This window comes from Bos grunniens, chromosome 10 (genome assembly GCF_055505025.1).
Source record: "Bos grunniens cultivar Pamir isolate PY7600 chromosome 10, Bosgru_T2T1.0, whole genome shotgun sequence".
NCBI lineage: Eukaryota > Metazoa > Chordata > Mammalia > Artiodactyla > Bovidae > Bos > Bos grunniens.
This window is the reverse complement of record NC_141174.1, coordinates 101,472,164-101,486,952: the sequence shown is the minus strand read 5'-3', so window position 1 is coordinate 101,486,952 and position 14,789 is coordinate 101,472,164. Positions and strand designations below refer to the sequence as shown.

At 43.7% G+C, this 14,789-nt stretch overlaps 1 protein-coding gene across 3 annotated transcripts in view; it reads left to right on the top strand.

Moving 5' to 3' along the window:
• The window catches only part of MCC (MCC regulator of Wnt signaling pathway), a 424,575-nt gene that overhangs the window by 155,358 nt on the left and 254,428 nt on the right, over positions 1–14,789 (top strand). Inside the window, exon 1 of one of the 3 annotated variants that reach the window (XM_086323345.1) lies at positions 7,172–7,307. The exons of the other annotated variants lie outside the window; for them this stretch is intronic. Coding sequence (XP_086179471.1) covers positions 7,263–7,307 — 45 coding nt within the window. The 5' untranslated portion in view covers positions 7,172–7,262. Of the gene's footprint in view, positions 1–7,171; positions 7,308–14,789 lie in introns of those variants that run through there. 3 annotated transcript variants of the gene reach the window in all.

The following is a 14,789-nucleotide window of genomic DNA, read 5'->3' as shown; positions in this document are numbered from 1 at the left end:
TTATTTGGCCACACAGGGAAGCATGCAGAACTTCCCCAACCAAAGATTGAACCCAGGGCCCCTGCAGTGGAAGCGTGTAGTGTTAACTGCTGGACCACCAATGACGTCCCATCCCTCTAGACCTTAGCACATGCTGTTCCCTGCATCAGGAGAACCCATCCCAACAAAATCTTATTTTCTTTAGGACTCAGTCCTTGACCACCACCCTCAAAGTCCCTGTTCTTTGTTTGCATAGTACTCTCTAATTTGCCCTCTCTCGGAGTTGATGTAACATGTTGTAATAGCTTAGTGACTCTTCCCTTTCTGAACCCTGACTTTACCCCCCTGGCCTCACTAGACAGAAGCCATTTGAGGGCAGGTACTCTTATTTTCTGGAGTATCCACAATATCTGGCATAGCCTCTAACCTAGTAGATGCTCGTTTAGTATTGTTAGAAGGCTGAAATAAGCCGTGCAAGGATGACGATGGGCTTTTTGATTCAGATAGTGTGGAAGGATCCAGCTGCCTCTTGCATGAAACCTGGGGAGGTGTGTGCTCACTCAGTCGTGTCTGGCTCTCTTTGATCCCATGGACTGTAGCTGCCAGGCTCCTCTGTCCATGGAATTTTCCAGGCAAGAATATTGGAGTGGGTTGCCATTTCCTCCTCCAGGGGATCTTCCTGACCCAGGGATTGAACCTGTTTCTCTTGTGTCTCTGGCATTGGCAGGCAGATTCTTTACCACTCCACCACCTGGAATAATTCCATTAAATAGAGAAGCATTGGCACAGCTAAACAACGTGCTGGTTTCTTTTGAATTAGAACCTTCCATTTGGATTCCATTTCCTTGGGGTGTGGTGGATTCCCAGAACAGCAGGCACACCCAGTTTAAAATAAAAATTCATTCAAGGCAAATATTATTTTGGCTTATCTGCGCTGTTGTGCAGTGAATATTAAGAGTTTAGTGGTGAGTAAAATGTTGATGTAGCTGAATCAGACCAGACAAGCACTCTTGCATTTTAGAGTTTATTATGTTTTGAAATATTACTAGATTGTCCTAAATTACTTCCTTGACTATGTTTGTATAACACAGTCCCATACTCTGACAATATTCTACGTGTTTGTAAACTATGCCCCATTTTACTGGGGCCCACAAGCGCAAATGCAGTGTCTTATTAGGCTTGTTATGTGTCCCGTGTTCAGCACAGAAATTAGTCTGTGGTTGCGGCCAAGTAAGTGGTTAAATGAAAGCTGTGGGTCCCTACACAACATCCTGTTCCTCCTGAGACCAGAGGTTAAAGATTTCATCTTTGATTGCGACTCTTTTTTCCTCTAGAGCAAAGTACAAAGAAAGAGGATATGTATTAGTCAGATCTTTCTTGCCTACAAGAAAGGGAAACCCAACTCAATCTGGGTTTCATTCAAAATAGGAAATTGATTTCTTGTTCTAGTTAAGAATGTGTTCCCCAACAACAACAATAAATATGCAGCTATTATCTTAAATAGACAGCAGCTTAGTTTTCTCTTGTAGCAACAAGCCTGAAGGAAGTCCATCCAAGGCTGGTGGAGTCACTCATGGAAATAATTTCAAATCCACCTTCCTGCCTCACCATTCTTAATATGTGGTTTTCACCATAAGTCACAAAAATGGCAGGAAAAGTGCAAGATTTCCTATTTTGCAAGTCTTGCCTTTTTATCTACCAGGCAACCATCCGAAGAACTTCGGTGGCTCACGTTTCCTTGGCTCTAACTGTGGTCAGATTGCAAAAAGGGTTGGTAAATCAAGGGTGGGAAATGGAGATTTACTCAGCTAACAGTGACTACCACACTCTTACACTGGGAAAATTCAAGCACGTGGTTTGCTTGTCTTCTTGGTTGAATCGAGGCTCAGATACCTCTCTTTAAGTGGTCTTCAAAAGTATGAATGGATAATCAAATTGGAATCCTATGTTGTTAACTAAGTGTAGGTTACTTGAAGGAAGATGTTCTGAACATCTGAGTAAAACTGTCACTTTATGTGTGGTCGTTTGCTTAGGATCTTGGCACACTTTTGTTTGCTTCACTTATGTATGGACCACAAAGTTCTTGTATGGCCTTGTTCTTCCGGGACTTTCTAATTGCTTGTTTTCTCATTGGCAGAAGTTATGTCCGTTCTCTTTCTCTCAACGCTATAATTTGCTAGTTGTACAAGTTTTTGAATGCTTTATGATGAACTAACTACTTTCTAAACTTGCTTACCCATTTGTCATGTTGAATTTTTTTTTTTTAATCTTGGATTAATTCTTCTTAAAGCCTTTATCTTCCTCTTAGATATATTTTTAATTTTTCTGGAGTGTATTTTGGAAGTTTTCAGAAAGACTGCATGGCAGGTATACTTTGAACCCATGCTCATCTGCCCTCTTAAGCTTTAACTGGCAATTTGGCTGAGTATGAAAATCTACATACAAAATATCTTTCCCTCAGCATTTGACAGGAATTTCTTTCTAGCAGTCACCGTTACTGAGTCCAGGCTTTCACATAGACCTTTTCTTTGTAAGTTTAGATGGGTTTTGTTTCTCCTTGATACTGTGACCTTTTATGAAACTCTATCTTTTCTCATCTGTTCTGCCCATTGCCTGTGAGCCTTCTAATCTGAAGACTTGTTTTCTTTGCTATCTTCTCTTGCCGTTTTTTTTTTTTTTAGTAAGTTCAATAGAATGATGTTAGACCTCTTGGGTTAACTCTTTATCAAGCTTTGTCTTTTCTCCTTTCCCCTACACCCTCCCAGTTTTCTGGGAATTTTATCTACTCTTTTATCTCAGCCCTTCTATTGAATTTTTTAACTTCAAAAATCCAATTTTAATTTCAATATGTGCTTTTCCTTATCATAATAAGGTTTTTGTTTCATGTATGTATGTTTTCTAGTATCTTTGACTATACTCAGATTCCGCCCCCACCCCTTAAATTCTCTTCTGCTTCATGAATTGCTGTTTTCTCTGGGATTGGTTCTACTTGTTTCATACCAGTCTTTCTCTGTTCCTTTGTTGTTGTTGTTGAGTCGCTCAGTCACATCTGACCCTTGGTAACCCTCTGGACTGTAGCCTGCCAGGCTCCTCTGCCTATGGGATTTTTCAGGCAATAATACTGGAGTGGATTGCCATTTCCTCCTCCAGGGGATCTTCCCGATCCAGGGATAAAAGATGAGTCTCCTGCAGCTCCTGCATTGGCAGGCAGATTCTTTACCACTGAGCCACCTGGGAAGCCCCCTCTTGTTCAACTCTGAACAAGGATCTGATGATCCTTGATTACGTATCCAGATTCATAGCAAAGACCTAGATTGATTGTTCTAGAGAGCTGACTTAATTTCCCTCCTCTTACAAACAGCTGCTACCCCAGCTGACCTTCCCCTTCATCAGGAGGGCTGTGTTCTGAAGCTGAGGGAGCAGGATGTGAAAGGGCAGGTTTCCCTTGAGAATGTGTCCACGCATGGCCAGCAGGACAAGTTGAGGTCCCTTCCAGAGGAGAAGTCCATGCTGAGGGATGCTAAGCCCTCCCGGCAGGTCACTTGCTCCCTTTGGACGGTAGACATCTGACTTCAAGCTGGGGAGAACTCTGAGCTTCCTTCACAGGCTGCAGAAGGGGAGCTGGGGCTGTGCTGCCCATTCTAGACCTAAGCTCCTCCCAGTTTCTACACTTCTGCTCGCACCTTCCTACAGCCTCCACCTCCATTCTTGCCTTCACCTGGCTGTGTCCCATGCTCCACTGTGGTTAATTTCCCAATCTTCTCTCATCTCGCTGATAAAAAAATCTTTAGTCCACAGACATGCCTCAGTGGGTTGGGAGGAAGAGATGTCTTGCTTCTCAATCTAGAATCCCTGGGGTAGTACAGTTTTTCAAGCATATTAAATAGTTTTAAGGAAGATAAAAGGGAATTTTATTTGAGCCAAACTGAGGATTCTGTCTCCAGGAGACAGACGCTTAGAAATCTCTGAAAACTCTTCCCCCTGCTAGAAGTGGAAGGCACAACCATACACATTTTCAAGACAAAGAATAAAACATCAGAATGATATAATAACAGTTTACATGGTAAAACTTACTGTATTTCTGAGAAAACAATACTCACATGGTAAGAAAAATCCTTCAAAAAATACAGGAGGGAAAAAACAGCAAAATATAGGAGATTCTGGAGAAAACAAGCCTTTCTTGAAGCCAGGCTCCTGATCCTCAAACCTGTCCCCCCCCCCCCACCCCCCACTCAGAGGCAGCCACTGTCTGCAGTGCCCCGCGTTCTTCCGGAGAGCTGACAAAGTGCTCCTGGAGGAGAGCTCGCTTCCGAGCTGTGTGGAAGGGGCTGGGGTGGGAGTGAGGTGAGGAGGGAGAGACGGGAGGGTGGGGGTGCCGTGGTGACGTCAGTGGTTCAGGCCGTGGCCGAGGGGCTGCGTTCAGGCCATGGTTGGGAGTGAGGGGTGAGACATTGGGAATTCCGGAAGGAGATACAGCACCCAGCCACTGCTTAGGTGTCAGGGGAGGCGGAAGTAAATGGGAGAATTGGATTACAGGGAAAAGAAAGTAGGCTCCATAGCGATTCTGTAGTGCATGGAGGGTGGGATTTTATTTCCATTAACGCAGTGACTTTACAAAGAAGTTGAATGCTCTGTTTGTCCCCGATGTCCATAAAACCTTAATAATTGGCTGTTTCTGGACCTGCTCCTGTTCCCCTTACACATCCCCTCAGGCTGCCGGAGCGTTTCTGAGACGAACGTTCTAAAATAATTTAACAGTAGCATTGACTATGTGTTCTTCCCTCTTCCTATAGAGGAGAGGCTGCAAACAGGAAACTCAGCAACCGAAAGTCTAGCCCACGGGCATAGTTGGTCAGGCACAAACTGTGTTTTGTTTTCTACTTGAGGTAACATTTTAAAATATTGAGACCCCCCCCCCCAAAAAAAAAACCTTGTGTGGTTTGCAGCCTTCCTCACTGTAGTGAGTGGTCACGTCTGAATGGCTGCCACCCCTGTAGATGGGCCGTACCTTCTCCACTTGGCACAGCCCCTGTGACTCACTCAGTTACCTGCCAAAACCCTGCAGTCCTACATTAGTCATCCAGGCTCTCAGAGAGCCTCCTGCAGAGGATTCTGAACCATCAGAGCAGCTGTCTCTGTCTTGAGGTTTTTCTTAGTACACGCCCCAGTGGCACTTTTTTTCTAAGCCTGAACAAATGGGATATTATGGAAATTTAAATTCTAAAAATTGGAGTCTAACCTAAGCAAACCAGACTTTTTTGTTTGAAAAGAAAAATGCAGTACTGATTTAAAGTTATGCAAAAGAATACCTTTTGGCTTGGCCAGACTTGTGTAAATATTCCCCGTGATGTGGTCTGCAGAGCCGCCATTCACAAAGGCAGCAAAGTGACAACTGGAAATCTCTTTGTGAGGTTCATAAGCTCAGAGACTGGATAACTTAATTTTCCTCTGGCCAATAGCGATACGTTAACATGCAGGAAAGGAAAGCCGAATAAAACAGCTTCAATTGTATTGTTGAAGGAGCACTCTAAGAAATCCTTCTGGATGAAATCCCTGCCTCTTAAATCAGTAAGGAAAAAGTATAAATCCCTGTGTGACATAACAGTTGGAAAAAAGATCATCAGTTACAATTGTTTCTTGGAACGATGTGCCCTAAATTTACCCGTTTGGGGGAGGGCATGCTTTTCTAAGACCATCCTAGGGAGTTCCCTTCATGCATGTAGGTTGACCTTGGACTAACCCCAAGATTTCCAGTCACCAGCACGTAGGAAGTGGAGGGCGTAGTATTACACATGCTTGGATTCTAGCCCATTAGAAAAAGGCACATGTGTTTTCCCGTGTTGGCTGTCTTTGTCTCCAGTTTTGAGTCACTCACTGACTATTTGATCTGAATTCCCCACGCTGCTTCCATAAACATTCACATGCACTCCTCAGGAAGTGTGTGACATAACGGTGATTGATGTTTGGATTCCAATAGCAAGAGCACAGGATCGCAGAAAAGGGCTGGTCATCTAAGTAACCTGTGTCAGTTTATAAGGGTCCTTGTCTCAGCATGTAAAAGAGCGGATGTCGGGAGGCAGTGTGCTGGTAACAGGGTGAATTGGGATGATGACGCAAGGAGCATGGAGGCTAATCCCAGCACCACCTCTGTGCTGCTGTGTGACCTTTGAGCAGACTTTCTCTACATTCCCTTTTCCTTTGGCATCAACTAAAGCGGTTGAACTGGTGATTTTCAAGGCAGTATTCTATCTCTGACACTTGAGCAGTCATTGACTCTCATCATCTTTGCTTGAGAAATTGAGGCTTCTGGGGAGCATGCTCCTTCCCGGCTGGCTGATCGGTGATACCAGTTGGACTCCTCTCCCTAATAAAATGACAGAAAAGCTCGTGTAACTGAGGGCACTAGTAAGTGTCCACTAACCATCTCCCCCTCCTCCGTGTGCCATTTGTCTGGAGACACTATGGGATGCAGGACTGATTTCACGGGGAGACAGTCTTTTCTGTTGGGGATTCAGAGTGCCAGGGAAGTTCTGTTCCTTCCAGAGGTTTCTCTTTCTATTTCTCTCCTTTCTTTTTTTTGAGCGTATATTTATTTTTGGCTGCATTGGGTCTTGCAGCATCTGGGGACTTCGTGCAGAGCATGGGCTTCTCTCCACTTGTGGTTTGCAGGCTCCAGAGTGCTCGGGCTTCAGTAGTTGCTTAGTTGCACTGTGGCCTGTGGGATCTTACTTCCTGGACTAGGGATTGAACTCGAATCCCCTGCTTTGGAATGTAGTCCGGTTTCTCTTATTTTTTGAGAGTGACTCCTGAAATTCTACAATATTTACTTTTTTCATTTTCCATTTTTGTTTTCCTCCTTAAAAACTATTCTGGAGTGCAAGGAAGCTAGCAACATCACAGAGGCTTGGTTTAACAAATGGCAAAACCAAAGAATTACAGGTAGACAGTAACTGCAGAATAAGACACAGTAGGGAAGAGGGCCTGAAGGCCATCTACATCCATCTGAGAGACGTGTCCAGACTGGTTCTGGGTGAGCAGGTCTGAAAACCAGAAGAAGCCTGCTGTCCTGCATAGCTCTGCTTCCTGCCCTTGAAACCCACAGAGGCAGGCGTGTTGTACCTGCCCCAAACACACAGAACGTGCAGAGGCATCAGATCTACCTGAGCCCATCAACAGGTGACCCAGGAGGAAGGGAGAAGATACAAGGAACAGCAAAAGAAGGGTACAGAGCTCTGTGCCCTGTGATTCAAGAGAGGAGGAGATACAAGGAGAGGCAGTGACTAATGGAGCGACAGCAGGGCCAAGGCTGGAAAGAACAGGCCTGGAATGTAAGTAGAGGGTGAGAGCTGGCCAGATGTGAGAGGAAATTTTGTCATTACCGAAAGCTCTGAAGGAGAAGAATGAGTGTTTGACTTGGACTCTGGGGAGGCAGAGGCAGGAGGGATTGCTTCTCTTCTGACTTGTCCTTGGCCAAGCGGGCAACTCTTCCTGTCCTTATCTCTCCCCTGACCTCTGGATCTTTCTGTGCTCTGTTTGGTTCTGAGCGGATTTTTATGTTGTTGGGATGGGCATTGGAAGGAGAATGACTGTTGTAGAGCACACGGCCAGGACTCGGCCCTGCCCTCCCTCAGCTTATCACTTCCTTCCTGAACCAGCGGAGAGTGTGGTGTTCAGTCAGGCTTTTACACGAGAGCGAGCGAGAACCAGACCACAGTGTTGTCTTGTTCCTGGTGCGGAGAATTTTTTGTAAAAAATCAGAACTATACTATTACCATGAGATGGGATGGTGACAATACCTTTACTGTAGTAAGTGTATCGGACCAAGAAGACGTGACTTGTGTCCCTTTCAGCGTTTAGTAGACCACCAGTGTTTCCCTACTAAGGAAACTGCAGAAGCAGCCAGATCATTTCTTATACTGTCCTCATATCAACTTCACTTAGAAGTAAAATGTATGTTATCTTTACTGAAGCAATGAGGCCGTGTAACACATGATATAAGCTAGTACTGCACTTACTCTGATTCACATTCTGCAGGAGGTCCTCACTCTAATCTCAAACTGCTTGTTGAAAGCAAGAAGACAACAAGCTGAGGGTTAGCTCCCTCTATTGCGTTCCTGGCTTCACTGTAACTAAAGTGAAGCTGCTCGCTGAGATGGAAAGTAGCTGAAAAAGAGAAGCTATTGTCTCTCATTAAAGACTTTTCAAAAACATCCTCTAACACAGAGCCCCAGCATCGTAGAATGTTAAGTCTGGAAATGTCAGGTATCAGTGATGCCTCATCATATTTTCCGGTGAGAAGACAGGCTCAGAGGACCTGTTCTTGCGCAAGGCCTCATAGTACCTCATGGAGAAGAGCGTAGTGATGAAGGGTGTAGAGGAGCCCTCTTTTTTAAAAAAATTATTTTTTGTTTTCTTGCTGTGCTGGGTCTTTGTTGCTTTGCGAGGGCTCTCTCTAGTTGCAGAGAGCAGAGGCTCCCTTTTGTTGTGGAGCTCAGGCTTCTCACTGCAGTGGCTCCTCTTGCTGTGCAGCACAGGCTCCAGGCCTGTGGGCTCCAGTAGTGGGGGTGCCTGGGCTTAGTCACCCCTCGGCACATGGAATCTTCCTGGACCGGGGATCAAACCTATGTCCCCTGCATTGGCAGGTGGATTTTTAACCGCTGGACCAGCAGGGAAGTTCCCAGATGAGGCTTCCAACAGCCTGGAGCACATGGGTCTGCCGCTCATTAGCTTGTGTCCTTGGACGAGCTCCTGCACCTCTCAGTGCCTCAGCTGCTACATTTAAAAAACGAGACTAATAGGACTCCCTTCACAGCCCTGTTGCCGGAGTTCATTAGCACAGGTCAGATGCGGAGCACAGTGCAGGAACCCTGTTTCCTGCTTGGCACCGTGGAGTTGGCATCACTGTTAAATCTCCAGTTTCTTGAATCACAGTGCACAGAGCCTTCTGTTATATCTCACTGCCTTTCAGATTTTGCTGATTTTACTTCTCACTCACAAATATTCAATGTAGATTATTCATATTCCCGTGTCTGTTTTTGTTTTATTGCTTACCATCAGCTTTCCTCCTTTTTCTGTTAATATCCATGATCTTCTAATCACCTCATCCAGTGTGTTTTCTCTTCATTCGTTGACTTGATTCCTTGGGCGTTTAGTTCTATCATGAAGCGCCTTTCTTCATGTGCTCTCTTCGTCCTTTGCCTCCTTCTGACACTTGGCCTTCTGTGTTCCTTTCCTGACCTCTGCTGCTTCCTGCCACGCCGCAGTGGCCTGCACCCCTGGCTGGGCTCTGGGGCTCCTCGCGTGACTCAGTTACCTTCGGGGTGTGGCCCTACCATGTGGTGTGCTTCCTGGTATCCTTGCGGAGATTTAGTTCAGCATTTGACATCACTCCCTCTGGTCGGGGAGACACCATCCTCTTGTATCTGTGAATATCTCAAGCCTAATTCGACTCCTCCATTCCCTTTCCTACCCGAGTCCAGTTGATGGCTAAATCCCATTGACCTTTGAAAAAGCAAGGTCCTCCCTTCCTTTGCTTACCAGTCCCCATCCTCTCACATCCCCTGGACTGCCCCTCTTCTCCTCGGATTCCCTGACTCCAGTCTTTCTTCAGTCTACCTTGTACTGTGTCTCCAGAGTTATTGTCTTAAAAGGCTGCCTTGTATACATCATTTGTATTTTTACTAAAATTTCTATCTGTACCAACAGACATCTTTACTGGCTGTCTGGTAAATAAAGTCCAAATTTCATAGCTTGGCACTGAAGGCTCTCTGTAGTCTTTATTCTTCCTTCTCATCCTTGTTCACATTGTTCTCTGCTGTCTCTGTTGTGCTGAGTCATTCCAACATGTATCTGTGAAATAGGACTGTACCCCCATTTCCCTTCCTTGCTTAGAATGGTCTTGTCTGGCCCTCACCTGTTCTTTACTCTTTCTCCACCACAGCCTTTCTCTGCTGCTCCTGCTTTTTGCAAAGTTTCCCTCTCTGAATTCCTCTTGGATTTTTCCAGTGACCATATGCTTTCATGTGTCAGCCCAGCTGTAAACTGCCCCAGGGCAAGGGTCCATCTCTGATGTCCAGTACTTTCCTCTTCATCAGACCATTTAAGAACAATGATAGAGAGAATGGGCTCCATAATGGACTGAAGTGAAGTGAAGTGAAGTCGCTCAGTCATGTCCGACTCTTTGCGACCCCATGGACTGTAGCCTACCAGGCTCCTCCATCCATGGGATTCTCCAGGCAAGACTACTGGAGTGGTTGCCATTTCTTCTCCAGGGGAACTTGCTGACCCAGGGATCGAACCCAGGTTTCCTGCATGGTAGGCAGACGCTTTACCATCTGAGCCACAAGAGAAGCCCATAATGGACTGAAGAGTGACCCAAATGGAGAAAGCTGGTTAGGAGTCTCCCTTCTGCCTCTCCAAGTCCCAGAGAACCTGACCTTGTCTCCTGAGCAATCTGGGCCTCCGTTTGTGCGTACTGAACTCCGAAGGGAGCTGAAGCCATTTCTCAGGTTCTGAACTGGGTGTCATGTGAATGACTCCAGGATTGGATGTGTTATCTCCACTGCAATCCCCCCTTCCCTGTTGCGATTCAGTGGAAGAGTAGAGTGGTTTACAGAAGCAACATGTAACTTGAAGAAGACAGTGTAGTGAGTTCACAAATAAAGAGGATGGATTTTTTTTCCTTAAACACAGCCATAGAAAGTGATGAGACAACTTTCAAAAAAAAAAAAAAAAGAAAGAGTTCACAACTGAAGACAAAAGACAGTATCTCCTCTTAGGGTTCGTTTACTTGGCTCTCAGCCTCTGTTGGTGTCCTGAATAGAATTAATTGCTTTTTCTTTCCCTTCCTCCAAATTCTCGGTTGAATTGGCAAATAGCAGGCACTTGCAAAATTGTCACTTAGCCTTATTGTTCTCTTAAAAGTGACTTGCCCCTCTTCCTCCCCACGCCACTCCTCAATCTGAAAGACATAATCTGAGGTCCTTTCAGTCTCATGGTATATCACAGCCCTTCTTTCTGCAAGGATAAGCTTTCTTCTTTCTATTCCTCTTCATCTGAATCAAGATGAGGCTACTTTTCACAAGAAACTGCTTTTGGAAGAATGAATCGACTCCCCATTTATCAATTTTAAGAGAATATAATTTCAATGGGTAGGGATCTCACTGTACTAAATCTCTGATTCAGGGCAAGCAAGCAGAAACATAACTGTCTCTGAAACTCTAAAACTTCTAGAATCTGAGTTACCACACAGAGTCTTAAAATTCTGGCTACACACTTTTTCCTCTGCCATTGTTTATCAGTATCAGATTCTCTTCTAGAAAACCATCTTCTATAACTGAATCCAAATGTCTCTCTTTTCTACTGAAACTTCATTTTTTTTTTTTTTTTTGTTCTCTATCTTCCCCTTGGGAAATATTTTTGGTTCAGACCTTATCTCAAAGCCTTTCTAACAAGATCTTTTTTTCCCCTAAAGCCTCTGAAGTAACACTGCTCTCCTTGGCCCCAGACATCCAGACGTTTTCTGATCCCATTAGATGTTGATTACATTGTTGGCCCTTATTCCTGGTGACTTTTTTTTTCCCCCTTTCAAAGTGGCAGTTGCTGTGATTGAATGGGTTTTAAATTGTCTCAGTAGGAGTTCTTTATGGCTTGGATCTCTTCGGGTTTTCCATCTTTTAGGGGGAGGGGATTAAAATAAAACTGAGGTTTGTCAGACGTGGGTTACTGAAACCGAGAGGCTGCACATCCCCTGGGAAGGTTGCAGGGCAATAACACAGCTTCAGCACTAATCACTAGGAGTCTTGTTTCTCACGCTGAATTCCAAACCAACTGTTACCCTGGCGGTATACTTACCCTGGCGGTATACCTCTTAGAGGTTTTATGTCATTGATTGCTCCAAAGATACTGTGGCAAAGACTGTATTCCACTCTGCTAACCTTTCTGTGACAAGCTGTATTGCTGATGGCTTCAGCACATTTAATTTAATCAACTTAAATTGTTCAATTGAGTGAAAATGAAAAAAAGGAACCAGATGATTTGGACAACACAAAACAGAGAACATTTCTTTGCCTTGCTCCACAAGGGTCTTTGGGTTGAACCTCCATGGAAAAAAATATTTTTATATGCTTTCTAGAACAAGAGCTATTCAGATGATTTAATCTAGCAAGTTTGTGTCATTTTTTTTAAACCCATGTTTACCAATTGGAGAAGGCAATGGCACCCCACTCCAGTACTTTTGCCTGAAAAATCCCATGGACGGAGGAGCCTGGTGGGCTGCAGTCCATTGGGTCGCTGAGTCGGACACGACTGAGCCACTTCACTTTCACTTTCACTTTACCAATTATTAGTAATTTTTGTATGCTTGTAGGCAGCATTGCTGGTTGAACAGCTCCATTGCTGGAAAACTCAGATTTTTATCTGACATGTTATTGTCACAGTAGACTTGTATCTATCTGTATTAATATCTATCTATATTTAGGGAATGTTATACTGATAAATATATAGGTGTGGTGTTTGGGGATAGCAGTAAAGTGAAACATGATATTCCTAATTACTTTAGGGAGCCGTCTCTTCCCATTGTTTAACTGTCTTTACTACTAACCTCCATGAGTAGAACTCAGTAAATTCACTTAGGGAAATCATTTCTCCAATGGGAGAGTGGATCTGAATTTGCAGTAATTTTGTTTCCTTCCTTTTGGAGTCTGACATTTTATCTTTTCAACTAAGTAAATTCTCAGTCATGAGAGATATTCTTAGTAGCCAAATGTATTTAGAAAATGTTATTTAAGGCTTTTTTCTTTTTTTAAGCCAAGACATCTGAAGTTTTGAAATGTATAGGCTCAACTTCAGAGCAGATGTTTAGTTCATTCTCTCTCCAGTTCCAGAGATTATGTCAAGTATTATATAATTTGGAGTGTTTCTTCCATTTACTCTATTAGAAGATCAAAATACATTTAGTTTCTTCCTGTAGGTTTTCTTCTTTCTCTAGTTGCGTTAGGTATAAGGTTAGGTTGTTTATTTGATGCTTTTCTCATTTTTTGAGGTAGGCTTGTTTTGCTATAAACTTCCGGCTTAGCACTGCTTTTACTGCATCCCATAGTTGTCATGTTTTCATTGTCATTTGTTTCTAGGTATTTTTTTACTTCTTCAGTGACCTCTTGGTTGCTTAGAAGCTTACTGTCTAGCCTCTGTGTGTTTGTGTTTTCTACAGTTTGTTTCCTGTAATTGATACCTAATCTTACAGCATTGTGGTCAGAAAAAAAGCTTGATACAATTTGAGTTTTCTTAAATTTACCAAGGCTTGATTTCTGTCCAGATGATCTGTCTGTGGGTATTAGTGGGCTGTTAAAGTCTCCCACTATTATTGTGTCACCGTTGATGTCCCCTTTTATAGTTGTTAGCATTTGCCTTATGTCTTGAGGTGCTCCTGTGTTGGGTGCATATATATATTTATAATTGTTATATCTTTCTGGATTTATCATTATGTACCTGGTGGCTCAGACGGTAAAGCATCTGCCCACAATGTGGGAGACCCTGGTTCGATTCCTGGGTCGGGAAGATCCCCTGGAGAAGGAAATGGCAATCTACTCCAGCACTCTTGCCTGGAAAATCTCATGGACGGAGGAGCCTGATAGGTTACAGTCCACGGGGTCGCAAAGAGTCAGACACGACTGAGCGACTTCACTTTCACTTTCACTGATCATTATGTAGTGTCCTTCTTTGTCTCTTGAAACAGTCTTTATTTTAATGTCTATTTTATATGATATGAATGTTGCTATTCCAACTTTCTTTCAATTTCCATTTGCATGGAATATCTTTTTCCAGCCCCTTACTTTCAATCTGTATGTGTCCCTTGGTCTGAAGTGGGTTTCTCGTAGACAGCGGTCTGGGAGCACATGGAGTTAAAAGGTCCCTGTGACAATGATCTCTTCCCTCTCTGGCAGCCCCAGGCTTTTTTCCTCCTGTAGGTTTTAATTTAAGCCTACTTGCAGATTACTTAGCTGTGGGTATTTTATAAATATCTATAGCTCATGGAAACATGGACGATCATTCCACATGTTAAAAGTATGTCAGTAACTGAGGCCATCATTCATATTACATACACATTTTGCAAGTAATGGGGACATTTTCCCATTTGGAAATTTGTTTATTAGGTAATCAGATCTGTCCGAATCAACTATTTAGATTTAGATAATTTCAGCATTTCCATATATCCTATCCAAAGAAACATCCTGATCAGATTTTTGTATGTTTACTCGGCTTGTCATGCCTACTGTTGCTGGTATTTAGTATGTTAATCCAGTGCATAGCTTCATGCAGAGAACTCAAATGTGGGTCAAGCTGGGTGTCGAATGAGTTGGAGAAGCAGAGGAAGGTGGTGGTAGAGCCTGAAGCAAGGAAAGGAGATGCAGAGATGCAGCAAGTGCGGTCACTTGGCTGCTGTATGAGTGGAAGGTAGGGCAGCACTGAGACTGGGCTCCCAGGAGCCCCACTGCCGGGCCCTGGGTGACAGACGAGAGGTTGGTAACTTAGTTCTGTTCAGGAATCAGAGGGAGACATCAGTAGTCTTTAAAAATAAAGAAGAGTAAAAACAGTAGTGTGGCCAGCGCTTTGGAATGATTTTCCAGAAACCAAGGTTTGGTTCTCTTGGTTATTCTGTGTCTTTTGAAGGTTTGTGGGCCAGGTGAGTTAATAATTATTCATTACTGGAAATGGGCTGTTGTAAATTCAGTAAAATTCTAAATCATGATCAGTTCTAGATCATGCCAGTACTTGATCCCATCCCATTAAAAAAAAGAAAAAGAAAAACA